Consider the following 14756-nt stretch of genomic DNA (forward strand, 5'->3'; position numbering starts at 1 on the left):
GAACACGCTTTGACAAAGAAAAGAATTGGTGCCGAACGGGCGAGGAGACGGTCGGGGTGATCCAACGACCGATTTAAGAGCGCTCAGCGGCACGCTCGGCCTCGAGACGGGTGTAGTAGACGTCACGCTCGCGAACGCGGGGGAGGTGGAAGCCTGCACGGAATATGGTCAGAACCCGGTTTAACCGCGTGGAGTACTGGGATGATTCTACATACCGTACCACCAGAGGTAGCCGAAGGTAGTACCGAAACCTGCAGGAACCTGGTTAGAAATTGTTTCTTTCTCGATACGCCGTAGTTGTGTCTGTGTTGTGTCGCGTTTATCCGGTCGCTCCCGATTTCGCTGTATCCAACTCGGCGTTCGATCATGCCACTCGACTCGGGTCATAACTCACCGAAAGCGGTGCTCAGGTCCAGAACAAGGGTGCGGCGGAGCATCTAGCAAAAAACCGATGTCAGTATACCGTTGCGAAAAGTAGAATTGGGCTGATCAATGTCCGAGTCAACCCGGTGGTGGAAGGGGCACGTACGCCGGTGATGGGGGGGGATAGCGGCGGGCATTGTGACGGAGACTTTGCGTCAATCAATGCTCGATGTACAACGAGTTAGATTGTGGACAGACTGAAACCCGTCTTTGTTGTGGTGCGGAGAGGAGAGGGGGTGAGAGCGAAAGACTTGTGAGGTGAAGTTGAAGCTTCGGAGCGGACTAAGCGAGCCGCCGGATTGGTCAATCTATGGCATGTTCAATATTCAATTCTCCCTCTACGGCTCGCAATTGAACATGATTTTAAAATTGTTTTGAATACAATCGGTCAATGGACCACTGATGATCTACACCCATCTATTTACAGTGTTCAGTAGAATGACCTGCTGGATACATGGCCAAGTATGTAGGAGACAATCGAGCATCAATACTTAAGGACATCCAGGCATCGATCGACTAGCCAAAGCTTGATATGCAGACCCAACATGATAACCATGACATTCTATACGAACTGTGCTTCCCCATCTCTCGACGTACCAGAGCGCTGAACTGATCACGGAACGACTCTCAGCTCGATACTCCGTACATATAGAAACAGCTGACCGCCTTGATCACGTGACTGGCAAATCCGAAGCCAACAGAGCTCCTCGCGGCATCTTCCTCGGATCAATACCATGGCTATGGCATCAGGCACCCAGATCAAACGACCTGCCTCATCGCAAGGCCCGCATGAAATAAAGCGTCTGAAACGTCACTACCATCATCATCACAACCTTCACGAACCCGTCGCATTAACGCCCGCGACCGAGCCCGCCGTGCAAGATGACACCCATATCGACCATCTCATGAGCCGCGCCGTTGGCCGGACCTTGAAGGAGAATGGCTTCGATGTGGCTGATCCGGCTGCTCTCTCCAGTCTATGCGGTGCCACCGAAGAATGTATGTATATGCCGTCGCATTGTAAAGGCTTCAATTAACCGCGTGCCATCCGTAGACATGCTACGGCTCTCGACATTCATTCGCCAGTCAATGCTATCGTCCCGACGTATCCAGCCCATACCAACCGATTTTGAGCATGCTATGAAACGTGTTCATCTCAAACCCGATGATCTCCTCCCTCACCTCAAACCTGCGCTCTCAGAAGCTCCTGCGCCTCAATTACTCCCGACTCCCCCGCCCGACAACGAAATAACGAAAACCCTACCCTTCCTTACAGCTTTGAGCAGCGAAGATGACCGTGCAACTCGCGCCTACATCCCGCAACACTTCCCCAGCTTTCCAAGCAAGCACACATACTCCGCCACTGCGGTCTTCATCGAGCGAGATGGCGATCCACGGAAAATTCGGGAGCGGGCAGCTGAAGATGGACGGCATGGCGAAGAGGCATTGCGCAAGCTTGCGAGTGCTGCGTTTCGCGACAATCAAACGGGCTCGACTGGTCGTGATAAGAAGCTTTGGGGTCGGAGAACGGATAGCATGGAAAGCATGTTCGAAAAGACGACCAAGGCTTTGGCAAAGAAGCTCGGCAAAGACGCTCACAGTTCATCGTCTGGCCCTTTTGGTCTTGCAATGGATATTGATTCGGGTCCTGTGGATGCTGAGACTAAGGCCCAGCTCAAGCTCTCCTGGAACATGGAGTTGGGGCCTATTGTCAACTGCGAACGAGATCTTTGGCGCCGCACCACTTCGAATACCCGGCGGACAGAGGAGAATACCCCCAAGCCTGCTTCCAGCGCTGAACCAGCGGAGGCAACTGGCATGTAAATTTAAATGGCATATGGCTCGGCGTTCTGTTTTCTTGGGATGGTGCTTTTTTTTACATTCAGGAGATGACCTGAGGAGATACCCATGGCAGTTACATTAATCAAATGTTCAATTATTCCAACCTGGCAATTGCCATAATAACGCCGCCCTATGCAGATACCCTAGTAGTTCTCTCATTGTTTTGTAGCCTCCATATTCCGCTTTGCTTGTTTCGCTTCCTCTGCCAACCTGAGAGGTTCCCATGTCGTTGTTTCAACCATTAATCCCCCAGCGCAGCTAGGTATGATAATCAGCGGATGCCTCAACTGACAGTCGAGCGGACTCACCGTCGAAACAGTCGCACTAGGGGTTTGCAAACCACCACTCCTGGTTCAGGAATACCATCTTGGGGTGGATTGCAGGAGTACTGTGTCATCTCAAGTAGTGGGCATTCTTGTAGGTCCACTGCGGTGCCTTTGCGACGTTTGTCTTGAAAATTGCGGCGCACGGTATTGACATGGTCAGGGAGCGACTCGGTCGAGAAGACGGGGACGAGAGGCGCCATTGTAAAGTTTGATTCGAAGAACGCTTGAAGATTGGCAAAGTGACGTGGGGAGTCGCAGGTGTCAAATCGAAGTTCTGTGGAAGCTCGGCCGCGCTATCCTTTCCGCGTCCGCATTCACCGCAAAACATCTATCTCGCGAGTCTAGAACAAAGTCTCGACCGATATCCCATGTGATGCTAGATTAATGAAGCACATTCTTCGTCATGGCTGCCAACCTTGGGGAGAGCGCGCTGGCCAACGTACACCAAGAGGGACTGAACGAGGTATCATTGCACATAGTCATCTTACAAATTCATGGATGACAATGAACTAATCGTCGCCAGCTTCTGTCTGAACTCGCCACTTGCTATCCTGGCCACGAAGACAATGCGCAATCCTTCGGGGTTCCTGAACTAGATGCATTGCTTGAGATCTTTGCACCCAAGGCGTCTCAATATCAAGACCGCAGAGCTTCTGACCAGGACCAATTGAGAGACTATCAAGCTGCTGCATATGAAGAAATGCTCATGGAGGGGAGTCCACGTCCTGAAGACGCCCATGGGCCAAATATAATGGATGCAGCAGGGGACCTCGACCCTGCCAACACATTGTTTTCAGACCCTGAGGGGACCCAAAATCGCCCACCCCCGATTTTAGAGATCTCAAGCAGCCTCTCTTCTTCGGGAAAATCGCAGATGCTGTACTATCTCACGGCCCATGCCATCCTTCCACGTGAATATGGTACCATTGCAATCGGCGGCCGAGAAGCCGCCGTCATTTTCATAGATACCGATGACCGATTCGACGCCGAAAGACTTCGAGTCGTAGCTCGGGGTATCATGGAGCAGCGCCTATCAAGCCTCCCATCCAACTTTGGAGAGCAGTCTGCTGGATGCCGGGCTGATCATGATATCGAAGCATTGCTTGTCTCTTCCCTCCAGCACGTTCATGTCTTCTGTCCGCAGTCCTCGTCTGCTCTCCTGGCGACTCTGCACTCTCTGGACTCCTACCTTTTTGATTTATCGCGACATCGCTCCGCTTCACGCCCGTTGCAAATGATCGCTATTGACAGTACCACTGCTTTCATTTGGCAAGACCGGCTTCGCGATGAAGTGGCCCGCACCGAGGAGATCGGGCGTTCTCGAGAAGAGATTGACAGTGAGCGTGAGCAGAAGCGCAGGTTCTCTCTGCCGGTTCTCTACGATGAGCTGGCTACGCAATTGAAAAGATTGCAGAGTCGATTTCATTGTTCAATAGTCTACACATCAGTCGTTTCTGGGGGTCGACCTGCGGCTGATTTGTATGAGTCTGAATCTCGGTTCTCGACGCTGAAGCCAGCGCTTCCTGCACCCTGGGGTACTTTGCCAACGTTGCGTTTGATTTTTCATCGGCCGACTGTTCGTCCTTTTCCACCTAGCATGGCACCACAAGCAGCAGTCAAAGAAGCCCCCTCGCGACAGGATGCGGTTCAACAAGGCAAAATTTCTGGCTGGGTCAACGAGTGGGGGTGCGATGGATGGCCTCGTCGAATAATGGAAGCCATTGAGGCGAGCAACGGTGGAGGCTTCTCATTCTTTGTGCGTGAGTCAGGAGTCGAGTTCAACAGTCCTACCGATTGAATCTTACATTCCATGTCTATCTCACGATGAAAACTGTACAAGAAAAAGTCTATTTAAACAGCTTGGCGATGGCCTCGACGGTTGTGTTACCACCGCTGAACACAACCCCAATGTCCCAACCATCTTCGCCGCCCTCTTGTTCGACGCGGCGTCTGAAATCTTCATCAAACAAACAAACAGCCAAGCCAACAACAGCACTGGGCTCAACAACAACCTTCATGCGCTCCAGTACCAACCGCATGGCCGACTTGATCTGTTCCTCGGTAACAGCAAACACGCCTTCGACTCGCTTCTCATTGGAAATCACCTCCCAATTGATCAATCCTACTGGAGTACGAAGCCCATCAGCAATGGTCAGAGTGCCAACCGCCTCCACACGCTTCTTAGCCTGCAGCCCGCGTCGACAGTCATCCGCGCCCTCGAAACTAGGCTCTGCGCCAAAGACACGAGTCTTCTTATCAGAAAACCACGTCGCTACACCAGAATTGAGTCCACCTCCACCAATTGGAGTAATGACAGCATCTAGCGCTTGGGATCTGGCTTCAGCATGCTGGGCCTCCAGCTCCAGAGCTGTGGTTCCCTGACCGCAGATGATATTGAAATCATCATATGGCGGCACCAGAATAGCGTTTGTCTTTGCTTGTATTTCTGCTACCACTGCTTCGCGCTCTACACTGGTCGACCCACTAAAGACGACCTGGGCACCATGAGACTGAGTACCCGCGATTTTGGATGGGGTGCTGATACGAGGCATCACGATGTAGGCGGGGACGCCCAGAGTCGCGGCAGCGAGAGCAAGGGCTTGTGCATGGTTTCCTGAAGAAGAATGAGGTTCAGTATCCAAATCGACAGATTTAGACTGGGCAGGCGAGGAACATACCGGAGCTATGGGTAATGACCCCACGCTGTTTCACTTCTTCCCCGCGTTCTTCCAACAGTCGCAGGAGAGCATGGAATGCACCCCGTGCCTTGAAGGCGCCGATACGCTGGTAGTTCTCGCACTTGAAGAAGAATCTGATGCGCGGGTTTGCGGGGGTCTGGCCTTCAAATGGCGTTCCGACGAGCGCCTCCGGGGTTTGCGGCGTTGAGGCGATAGTATCAAGGGTTTTGCATGTCAGTAGTGGTGTGCGGTGCACATAAGGTTGAATGAGGCCATAGGCCGCTTGCACAGCGGCTGGCGTGAGTGATTGGGCAGCAGCAGCGGGAGAAGTCATTGTAATGCGATATGAAGGATTGGGAGGACGGCCCGGAGACGACCTGGGGACCTCATCACCTCGCGATGACTCAGTCCTACGATGACTGCGGAGCTACCCCGCCTGGCGCACGGGGACACGGCTAGCCGCAGCTGCAAATGCATGCGGAGGAGCTACGGGCTACGAGCTACAAGTTGAATGGAAGAAAGTTGGGGAATGGCATATAAAGCCTCAAATAATATTTCCGACAAACCCAAAAAGAACAAGTTCATAGTACATCATCATTTTTTGAAACCCCCACGGGTATCAAGTTATTATTTATTTCTGGTTCTCGGGGCGCAGAGAGCGGACGGCCTTTCCGGCGCGCCAGATCTCGAGGTTGCGGATCTCCTCCATCTCCTTCTCGTACTTCTGGCGGTAGTCGGGCTGGGAGTTGTAGTCGAGGGAGCGCTGGGTCTCAGTGCCGTTGTGGACGGAGTCGTAGAGGTCGTTGAAGACGGGCTTCAGGGTGTCCTTGAAGCGACCGGACCAGTCAATGGCACCACGACGGGCGGTGGTGGAGCAGGCAGCGTACATCCAGTCCATACCCTGACCACCGATGAGGGGGTAGAGGGACTGGGTGGCCTCCTCAACGGTCTCGTTGAAGGCCTCGGAGGGAGAGTGGCCACGCTCACGGAGAACCTCGTACTGGGCGAGGAACATACCGTGGATACCACCCATCAGGCAACCACGCTCACCGTAGAGGTCAGAGTAGACCTCCTTCTCAAAGGTGGTCTCGTAGAGGTAGCCAGAGCCGACAGCGACACCCATAGCGATGGCGCGCTCCTTAGCCTGACCGGTGACGTCCTGGAAGACGGCAATGGAAGAGTTGATACCACGGCCCTCACGGAAGAGAGAGCGGACGGTACGTCCGGAACCCTTGGGGGCGACGAGGATGACATCAATGTCCTTGGGGACATCGACCTTGGTGAGGTCCTTGAAGACGGGGGAGAAACCGTGGGAGAAGTAGAGGGTCTTGCCCTTGGTGAGGAGGGGCTTAATTGTGGGCCAAGTCTCAGACTGAGCGGCATCGGAGAGGAGGTTCATGATGACGGTACCCTTCTCAATGGCGGTGGTGACATCAAACAGGTTCTTGCCGGGGACCCAGCCGTCCTGGATGGCCTCCTTCCAGGAAGCACCATCCTTGCGGACACCAACAATGACGTTGAGGCCCTGGTCACGGAGGTTCAGACCCTGACCGTGACCCTGGGAACCGTAACCGATGAGAGCAAGGGTGTCGTTCTTGAAGAACTCCTGGAGCTTCTCACGGGGCCAATCGGCACGCTCGTAGACATCCTCCTTGACACCGGCGAAGTCGATGGTCTTGATACCACGGACGGGGGTGGTGACGGAGGAGACACGGGGAAGGGCAGCAGCGGCAGCAACGGCAGGGCGAGGGAGGGCCGAAGCGAGCACGGAGCGAGGGGCGGCCACGCGGGCGAGGCGGAGGGCACGGGGAAGACCACGGGAAGCCATTGTGAATTGAGAGAGTGGAGAGTGAGATGAAGTGAGAAAAAGAGGAATTGGCTTCTGGGGAAAGCTTTATAAATGGCGAATCCGCAATCGGCGAGTCATAGCGGAGAAAGTTATTGTCCGGGCAGCCGGGGAGCGATGGCCGCACTCCGGTTTCGGGGAGGTTGCTCCCAACTCCGAAAAGTGGATTTCCGAGGGTTTCTTCGAGAGTCTGGAATATGAATGACGATGGGTAACTGGTCACATCGGTCCTTGAATGGTTCAACTCCATACTTGTGAGTTGAAACATGGTTCTTTGATCATCTTTTTCTCGATCGAGCTTGAGCGTCGGACCAATCCAGTGATTTTAGAGCTTAATGCCAATTGTGTTAGATCTCGACCAACAGTAGTTAGCAACTGCGTAAAGCTAGGAATATGTATCCGCTTCCATTAAGGAAGTATCCAATCCCAAGAGTATGATTGGAATTGAGTTCCAGCTGCCTCTGAATATCCTCAAAGCCCTTCAAAGCTAACCTTACCCCGTTCCAACCCCATGGATCCACGTGCTTTGTACCGTGTACCTCAAATTGAGTATTCGACCCGCCAGCCTCAAGGTACCCTGTACAGAGCACTAGTATAGACAAAAGTACTGCCGCTCTCCGCCCCCCACCCCCACTGTCAACAGAACCTCTTATCTCTTCTTTTCACCATGTCGGAAGGATGAGTGTCTTCTCATTCGGGAATATACCCACTATTCAAACCCGCAAGGCGTTGTTGTTGCTTGACTTTCAAAATGATTTCGTACGATCATCGGGCGCGTTGCATATCCCCAACACCTCCGATATCCTCGAAACTCTACCGCAATTAGCATCTGCTTTTCGTCGCGTCGGAGATGTGGTCTGGGTGCGTTCACAATACCAAAGTCCGCAATCGGTCGCAGATTGGGATTTTGGGGAGCGCATCGTCTTGTCCCGGGAGCCTCCCCGCAAGAAGAAGATTCCACGTTCCGATGTCATTGAAGTTGGATCGGGCCGTGATTCCCCAGAGCCTGTCGACCCTGAAGCTTTTTTGTCTGCAGATCCATCGGCATGCTGCTCCCCCAGACAACGGGCTACCAGTTTCCTGCGCCTATTCTCTCCGCCATTGATCATCAGAAAGACACCGTGATGGATAAGACAGTTTACTCTGCTTTGGGGTCGCCTGATCTCGTACTTTCTTTTCGAACACGCTTCGTAACTCACCTGTACCTGTGTGGTTCTCTCTCCAACATTTCTGTATTCGCGACCGCTCTGGATGCCGTCCGCAGTGGCTTTTCTGTTACTTTGGTGGAGGACTGTTTGGGATTCCGCGATTTCCAGCGCCACCAAGAAGCAATGCGACGAATGGCGGACGTTCTTGGTGCGACTGGTATCACCGCTCCAGAGCTCATCCAAGAGCTAGACTGGGATGAGACCGAGGCAATTGCTCGCCAGGGCGCACCGCAAACAAAGAGGTCTGCAGCAGCAGCAGGTATCGAGTCAGTCATGGATGGACTGGAAGTATGGAATGCTGCAGATACCACCCCGAGGGAGGAACGGGAACCTCGCAATGACTTTGGTTTATCGAAATTGGCTTCTATGTCTCGCGCTCATCGCAGCTCTGCCGCGCAGTCGCGGGATCCAACGGAAGAGAAGAAGCAGGTGCGCGCACGTGTGCGACGCCCAAAGCGCCGAGAAGAACCTGAGCAATCATCTACAACCCAGGCGCCTGCCGAGATCAGTAGGCCAGCCACACAACAGTCTGCACAACCTACTCATACTGGCATTGGGGAGGGTGACTCAAACATTGTACATGATGTGCACCTCCCGAATGAATCATTCGAGCGCATCAAAACTGAGGTAGACTGGCAGAAAATGTATCACCTCTCCGGGCAAGTTCCACGTTTAGTTGCAGTGCAGGGTCAAAGACGGTCTGACGGCGCTATACCGATTTATCGTCATCCTGCAGATGAGTCCCCTCCATTCCAGCCATTCACCTCCACTGTTGATGAGGTGCGCGTTGCAGTTGAGAAAATCCTGGGTCACCCATTGAACCATGTGCTCATCCAACTCTACCGGGACGGCCAAGATCGCATCTCCGAGCACTCGGACAAGACACTGGACATTGTACGAGGATCTTTCATCTGCAATGTCAGCCTAGGTGCTGAGCGCGTCATGGTTCTCCGCACAAAGACCTCGGCGTCTGAGACCGAGGAAGGAAAAGAATCAGGTCGCACATCGCAGCGCGTTCCCCTGCCTCACAATTCGCTCTTCGTTTTAGGCCCGAAAACGAACATGCGATGGCTACACGGAATCCGGGCCGACAAACGCCCAGAGACGACTAAGTCCGCAGAAGAGCAAGCATACGGAGGTCAGCGTATCTCTCTTACCTTCCGACACATTGGCACTTTCATCGACCCTGTAAAAAACACAATTTGGGGTCAAGGAGCCACTATCAAAACGTTAGAGCAAGCTCGAACCGTGATCCACGGTGACACCACCGAAACCGAACGCCTTATCAGTGCATTTGGCCAGGAAAATCGTGCCACTGAATTTGACTGGGACGCTGTATACGGCGGCGGCTTTGACGTGGTTAATTTTGTGACCGCATCACCTGCACGACTAATTCTCAGCGGAGACCCCGTGGCCGATATGCGAGTGTGTATTGCCCTCGGGGAGAACGGCCTTCGCTACGAAGTAATAGGTTGCGAGCAGAGCCAGCCCGGTCAGTTAAGGCCATTGTACCAAGAACCTAATGGAACCACAGTCGCGGGCGACTGTGCTCTCCTCACATATCTAGCTCGGAGACCCATCGAGTCCACCCGACCTGGCGTGGAGCCAATACGGGGAGGTAACTTCATGCCCGCGATCGATGGATTCTTTCAGCGTTGGCGGGAACATCTCGCTACGGCCCCGGCCAGCTCCTTTGAGTTTGGGTTCGAGGACTGGGAACGAATTTTGCACGGACAGCATTATCTAGGAGGCAGTGCGTTCACCATTGACGATTGTTCGTTGTGGCCCGTTTTGCGGGAGATACTGTCACACCTCCAAGGACCGTTTGATCCAAGATTTCCAAGCCTGAACCAGTATGCTCAACGAGTCGCGAATAGAGGAATCGTTCGGTCTATATTGGGAGCGTGATAATTCAATTTTGGGATCCATGTACATATGAGGCATACTGCTCATCGAGAACGAAAGGAAGGGCTTGTGCTTTGAATTGAATTTCCTTGAACACACCAAGGATTGAACTAGTTATCAGCCATTTGGACTCCATTGAGATGAAAGCTTTTCCTGCCAGTGTTGCCATTATGGCGAGCCATGACACCAACCCTGAAAGTGAATTGCTAATGCTATTGACCACTGGGGCGACCCAGATCAGGGTCTTTCTGGAAGTGGGTGGTTCCCCCAAGGGGACTTCTTTTTCGGCTTTACCTTCTCGGCCTTACCCACCTCTGGCTATGCAAAAAGGCAATTTCAGACTTTGTATTAGCTATCTCTGCATGGCGGGATCTATAACGCTAGTAATGTCCATCAATATGCATGTTGCTAGTCTACATGAAACTCATCGCGTTTGATGACTGTCTTGGCTGCTGTCAGCTCACCGTGAGTGACTTGGCCAGACGCAAGATATTTCACTTCTCACAAGAATCAATGATGTGCTAAGTAAGAAGATATGTGCATTGCTATTTATGTACATGCTATATGGCCAATCAAAGACAAGAGCCCGGGAAAGAGCTGGTGGTCAGGGAACTCTTCAGCGCGACGTTTCCACATACAACAGCCTTGAAGAATGCCTGAGACACGACAGACGCACCATCGGCACTAGTATGAGTGTGATCATTCGGGAAGTAGCTGTTCACAGTGGTGAGGCCCAGGGACTCGTAGCGGTCCGCAACGTATGCGAAATGATCGATATACGGGACGCCCGCCTCGGAAGCTGCAGTTTTGGCGTATCCCACGAAGCGAGGCTCAGAGTAAACGAACGCACCAGTCTCCCAGAGATTGTTTGGAGTCTGAGATGAGATGATCACGTTAGCTCCCTTCGCCTGGAACTTCTTCGTGGCGGCCTTGACATAGGCACCGAAGGTAAGAACGGTCTCGGCAACACCGTCGTAGACAGTGCTGCATGTTTCGCTTCCAGTGCCTGCACAGTCGGTTCTCCCGTTGTCGGTGGTAGATAAAGAGCCACCATCGTTGTGGCCGAATTCGATTACGACCCAGTCTCCAGACTGCACGACATCTGCAATGGCGTCGAATCGGCCCTCGCGAGTGTATGAGCGCGCACTACGGCCGCCAATGGCCTTGTTGGATACCGTCAATGAGGTATAGGGTGAGACATATTCACCCCAGCCTGGGAAGTTGTTAGGATGTACTCCCGATCTCAAAGGAGTGGATGATGAAGATACCTTCTGTGCCTGATCCACCGCCATTCTTTGCCATGGTTGAATCACCAGCCAGGTAAATTGTTGCGCCCAGCGCACTGGGCATAAGAGCTGAAAGTAGCACGGCGGTCTTCATGATGAGAGGATTCAAGGTGGTATGGAGACAAACAGAGTGCAGACCATCATTGGGGCTTTATAGTTCCCATACCACGCCAAGTGACAGCTTGGATACGTGGGAAAAAGTGACAGCTACGGGCAGGAGCCCAGTCGGATATTCTCCGAATTGTGAAGTTCTCCGAGTCTCATGGCGTTTATTGCGGGATATGCAGGTGCCAAGGCGAAGACGAAACAGGGCGTCTTGCCAATGCGGAGTCCCGATCATGCACGCTTTGTGATTCATGGAACTTGCATTTAAGCGATTCCCCTCTTGGTCACGGACCTGGCAGATGCATGACGTGCAAAAACCCAGGAACTGGAAAATAGAACAGAGAGAAAGGAACGGAGAAATGCAAGTTCCTGACGATCGAAACCACGCTTGGGTTCGGAATTAACTCGGGCTTGGATCTGAAGACATACGAAGTCCGCCAATTAAAAGACTGGGCATATGCTTAACCTCAAACCGCCCAGGTGATATCAATAAGCTTGAGACGTGACAGCCCTGTCAGATTTGCTCAAGCAAAGTACCTGAATATTTGAATCTCCACATCATGTAGACTAGTACATCAGATAGGAAGACGCCTGTGGCATTTAACATCATTGAGCCAAGTCGCACGTCAACCTTGGAAGCAAATGAATTTGCCCTCAACGTACTTAGCCAGGCACTCACGGATCCTAACAAAGTCAAGGAAGATGCAACTCTTGTTGCGGTCATTTTCTAGGTATGCATGAAGCGGATTCACTACAGCCCTAAAAAGAACAAGCCAAATGCTTACACAAGCGATTGAGAGCTGGAAGAATAATCTCCGTGGAGCAGCAGCTCTGCTCAACAAACTGTGATAAGATGAAAAACTTTCGAGTTCATGTAAGAAACAGCCTTGCATGTGTTATATCAGATTGTTTGGAACAAATACACAATACAATAGGGAGCCGACAGAATTACGAATTCGGTCCAATTCACAGCTTCTCGAATGTTGGAACACGCTTCTGCAATCCTGAAAGTAAAGCAGCCGATACATCCTGCGTTTGCAGAGCCGCGCTGTTCCAAACACTCGTGTAGCGCAGGCCGTCCTCCACAGTGTGATCGCGTGAATAGTTCAAGATCTCCTTAGTACCCTGTACAGCCACGGGACTCTTACTGGCAATCAAAGTGGCGAGTTTAAGAGCAGCTGCGACAGTCGCTTCGCGGGTATCGTATACTGCGTTCACAAATCCAACACGGAGCGCCTCTTCTGCGCCAAATTCACGAGCTGTAAGGGCAACCTCCTTAACCCAGCCGTAATTTCCGACAACTTTGGGAAGACGGCTGAGGGTGCCAATGTCTGCAGCAATTCCAATGTCGACTTCCTTGACTGCGAAGCGAGAGTCGCGTGCGCACAATCGCACATCCGTTGCTGTGGACAGGTCGATGGCAAGTCCTAATGAAAATCCATGCAGGGCAACCACAATAGGCTTTTCGCAGCGCTCGACTGCTGTGATGCAATCCTGAAACTCGGAGATGTGTCGGCGGAGAGTGGCCGCCTTTCGGGCTGGATCCGTGCTCGTTTCCGATGACAGGAGACCCTCGGAAGCTGCCTTGACGTCTAGTCCGGCCGTAAATGCCTTATCTCCAGCACCACTGAGGACAATCGCACGGACTGAGGGGTCCGATGATAGTTTATTGAAGATTTTAGCCAAATTTAACCACATGCTGAGCTATGTTAGCGGTGATTCGATGCCAAGCCGGGGGACACCTACACCTCGATGAAGGCATTCAGCCTTTCGGGGCGGTTGATCTCCACGTGAGCCACATGTTTGTGGTCAGTAGGAAACTGCACGGTGAAATATTCAAATGCGTATTCGGACATATTGAGAGGTGTGGATGGTTTAATGTTTAGGTGCGGAGAGAGGAGTATAACACTGTGAGTATCAACGGACCTCGGCACGTTAGATCATCACCTCTTAATCTCGGATAGCTTCCAGCTTGACATCTGACTGGAATTTACATGCAACTAATAAGTTAATTATTTGGTATTGATTCTATTCCACAGGGCAAATTTTACTCTTCGACCAGGCGAGGTACAAATAGGTAAGCTACTCCGTACAGCATGAGGAATTGGGCAAGCTTCACGTGCCGAGGTACAGACTTTACAGCTCAGACCGGGTACTTATTTTTCTATATGGATTTACAGGAGTATATGGGTGATAAAGCGTACTGAAATTGATTAGGAATATGAAAATATGAGACAGGACAGTACATCAAGACAGGTGTCTCAAAAATACCATCGCGTAGAACAATAAAGAAAACAGCAAAGGCAGTCAAATATCAAACTTCATGTCGTGTGCGGGCATTAGGAGGACCTCGAGTAGATGAGATCAACGGATCATCTACTCAATAGTGATCTTCTTGGTGGCAGCGGCGGTAGTCTTGGGCACCACAATGGACAAGATGCCGTCTTTCAGGCCGGCCTTGACCTTGTCCTGATCAACACGAGTAGGGAAGGAGAAGGTGCGCTGGAATTCGCCGACCGAGCGCTCAGAGGCCCAGAAGCGGCGCGTGGGCTTGGACTCAGACGCTGATTCGGTCTGCTCGGAGTCTTCATTGGAGTCCTTGTCCGAGGTACGGCGCTCATACTCGGTGCGACCCTTCACAACCAGAGTTTGGTGGTCGGAGAATTCGATCTCAATATCTTTTTGAGCAATGCCGGGTAGTTCGCCGTCAAGGTGGTAAGCATCGTCAGTCTCGTGGACATCAAACCGAGGTGAGAAGGTTTGAGTTGAAGGCTGGCTGCGAGCAGAGCGGTGGACGTCGTAGTCGTCAAGCAGACGGAAGAGAGGAGAGAAGTCACCCGAGCCAGGGAAGTTGGTGCGGAAGAGAGACATGATGAAGATTGTTTGTTGGAAAGTTGGAAGAACTTGTTGAAAAAGCCTGTGAAGTGCTTGAAGTGCTTGAAGTGCTTGGTTTTCTGATGGATGATGGGAGTTGACCTGGCCTGGAGGGGGGTTATATAGACATCCTTTCGGACCACAAGCGTCTAGAAAGTGCGACCATTACACAAAGAAGACAGTCACATCGAGAAGTTGGGTGTCACTTCTGGCACCTTGTCGTCGCTTCGCCAACCTGCTGGATGCTTCTAGTACATCGATCA

The 14756-nt window shown here is 52.2% G+C and overlaps 10 protein-coding genes across 10 annotated transcripts; 3 read left to right on the forward strand and 7 right to left on the reverse strand.

The window, feature by feature from the left end:
- Window positions 1-73: 73 nt before the first annotated feature.
- Window positions 74-387, reverse strand: N7506_000654 (cytochrome c oxidase subunit VIIa; the record flags this gene model as incomplete). The annotated part of the gene is made up of 2 exons (XM_056949950.1): window positions 74-153; window positions 216-387. 2 exons carry the CDS (start codon window positions 385-387, stop codon window positions 74-76), a joined length of 252 nt encoding a protein of 83 aa, XP_056815865.1.
- A 770-nt stretch (window positions 388-1157) lies between these two features.
- Window positions 1158-2247, forward strand: N7506_000655 (TBP-associated factor 8 family protein; the record flags this gene model as incomplete). The annotated part of the gene is made up of 2 exons (XM_056949951.1): window positions 1158-1422; window positions 1478-2247. 2 exons carry the CDS (start codon window positions 1158-1160, stop codon window positions 2245-2247), a joined length of 1035 nt encoding a protein of 344 aa, XP_056815866.1.
- A 173-nt stretch (window positions 2248-2420) lies between these two features.
- Window positions 2421-2791, reverse strand: N7506_000656 (uncharacterized protein; the record flags this gene model as incomplete). Its single annotated transcript, XM_056949952.1, has 2 exons — window positions 2421-2523; window positions 2574-2791. 2 exons carry the CDS (start codon window positions 2789-2791, stop codon window positions 2421-2423), a joined length of 321 nt encoding a protein of 106 aa, XP_056815867.1.
- A 203-nt stretch (window positions 2792-2994) lies between these two features.
- On the forward strand, window positions 2995-4389 carry N7506_000657 (putative Rad51 family DNA repair protein; the record flags this gene model as incomplete). Its single annotated transcript, XM_056949953.1, has 2 exons — window positions 2995-3054; window positions 3115-4389. 2 exons carry the CDS (start codon window positions 2995-2997, stop codon window positions 4387-4389), a joined length of 1335 nt encoding a protein of 444 aa, XP_056815868.1.
- Window positions 4390-4438: 49 nt separating this feature from the next.
- N7506_000658 (threonine/serine dehydratase) lies at window positions 4439-5603 on the reverse strand (the record flags this gene model as incomplete). The annotated part of the gene is made up of 2 exons (XM_056949954.1): window positions 4439-5205; window positions 5270-5603. The coding sequence occupies 2 exons, from the start codon at window positions 5601-5603 to the stop codon at window positions 4439-4441; spliced, it is 1101 nt and encodes a 366-aa protein (XP_056815869.1).
- Window positions 5604-5900: 297 nt separating this feature from the next.
- Window positions 5901-7097, reverse strand: N7506_000659 (Ketol-acid reductoisomerase; the record flags this gene model as incomplete). Its single annotated transcript, XM_056949955.1, has 1 exon — window positions 5901-7097. The coding sequence occupies one exon, from the start codon at window positions 7095-7097 to the stop codon at window positions 5901-5903; it is 1197 nt and encodes a 398-aa protein (XP_056815870.1).
- A 1064-nt stretch (window positions 7098-8161) lies between these two features.
- On the forward strand, window positions 8162-10231 carry N7506_000660 (isochorismatase family protein family; the record flags this gene model as incomplete). The annotated part of the gene is made up of 1 exon (XM_056949956.1): window positions 8162-10231. One exon carries the CDS (start codon window positions 8162-8164, stop codon window positions 10229-10231), a length of 2070 nt encoding a protein of 689 aa, XP_056815871.1.
- Window positions 10232-10800: 569 nt separating this feature from the next.
- On the reverse strand, window positions 10801-11608 carry N7506_000661 (rhamnogalacturonan acetylesterase RgaE; the record flags this gene model as incomplete). The annotated part of the gene is made up of 2 exons (XM_056949957.1): window positions 10801-11441; window positions 11497-11608. 2 exons carry the CDS (start codon window positions 11606-11608, stop codon window positions 10801-10803), a joined length of 753 nt encoding a protein of 250 aa, XP_056815872.1.
- A 977-nt stretch (window positions 11609-12585) lies between these two features.
- N7506_000662 (enoyl-CoA hydratase/isomerase family protein) lies at window positions 12586-13475 on the reverse strand (the record flags this gene model as incomplete). The annotated part of the gene is made up of 2 exons (XM_056949958.1): window positions 12586-13318; window positions 13366-13475. 2 exons carry the CDS (start codon window positions 13473-13475, stop codon window positions 12586-12588), a joined length of 843 nt encoding a protein of 280 aa, XP_056815873.1.
- A 520-nt stretch (window positions 13476-13995) lies between these two features.
- On the reverse strand, window positions 13996-14490 carry N7506_000663 (Hsp20/alpha crystallin family protein; the record flags this gene model as incomplete). Its single annotated transcript, XM_056949959.1, has 1 exon — window positions 13996-14490. One exon carries the CDS (start codon window positions 14488-14490, stop codon window positions 13996-13998), a length of 495 nt encoding a protein of 164 aa, XP_056815874.1.
- Between the last annotated feature and the right edge of the window lie 266 nt (window positions 14491-14756).

This window comes from Penicillium brevicompactum, assembly GCF_028827555.1.
Source record: "Penicillium brevicompactum strain IBT 35665 chromosome Unknown utg000001l_segment0_segment0, whole genome shotgun sequence".
NCBI lineage: Eukaryota > Fungi > Ascomycota > Eurotiomycetes > Eurotiales > Aspergillaceae > Penicillium > Penicillium brevicompactum.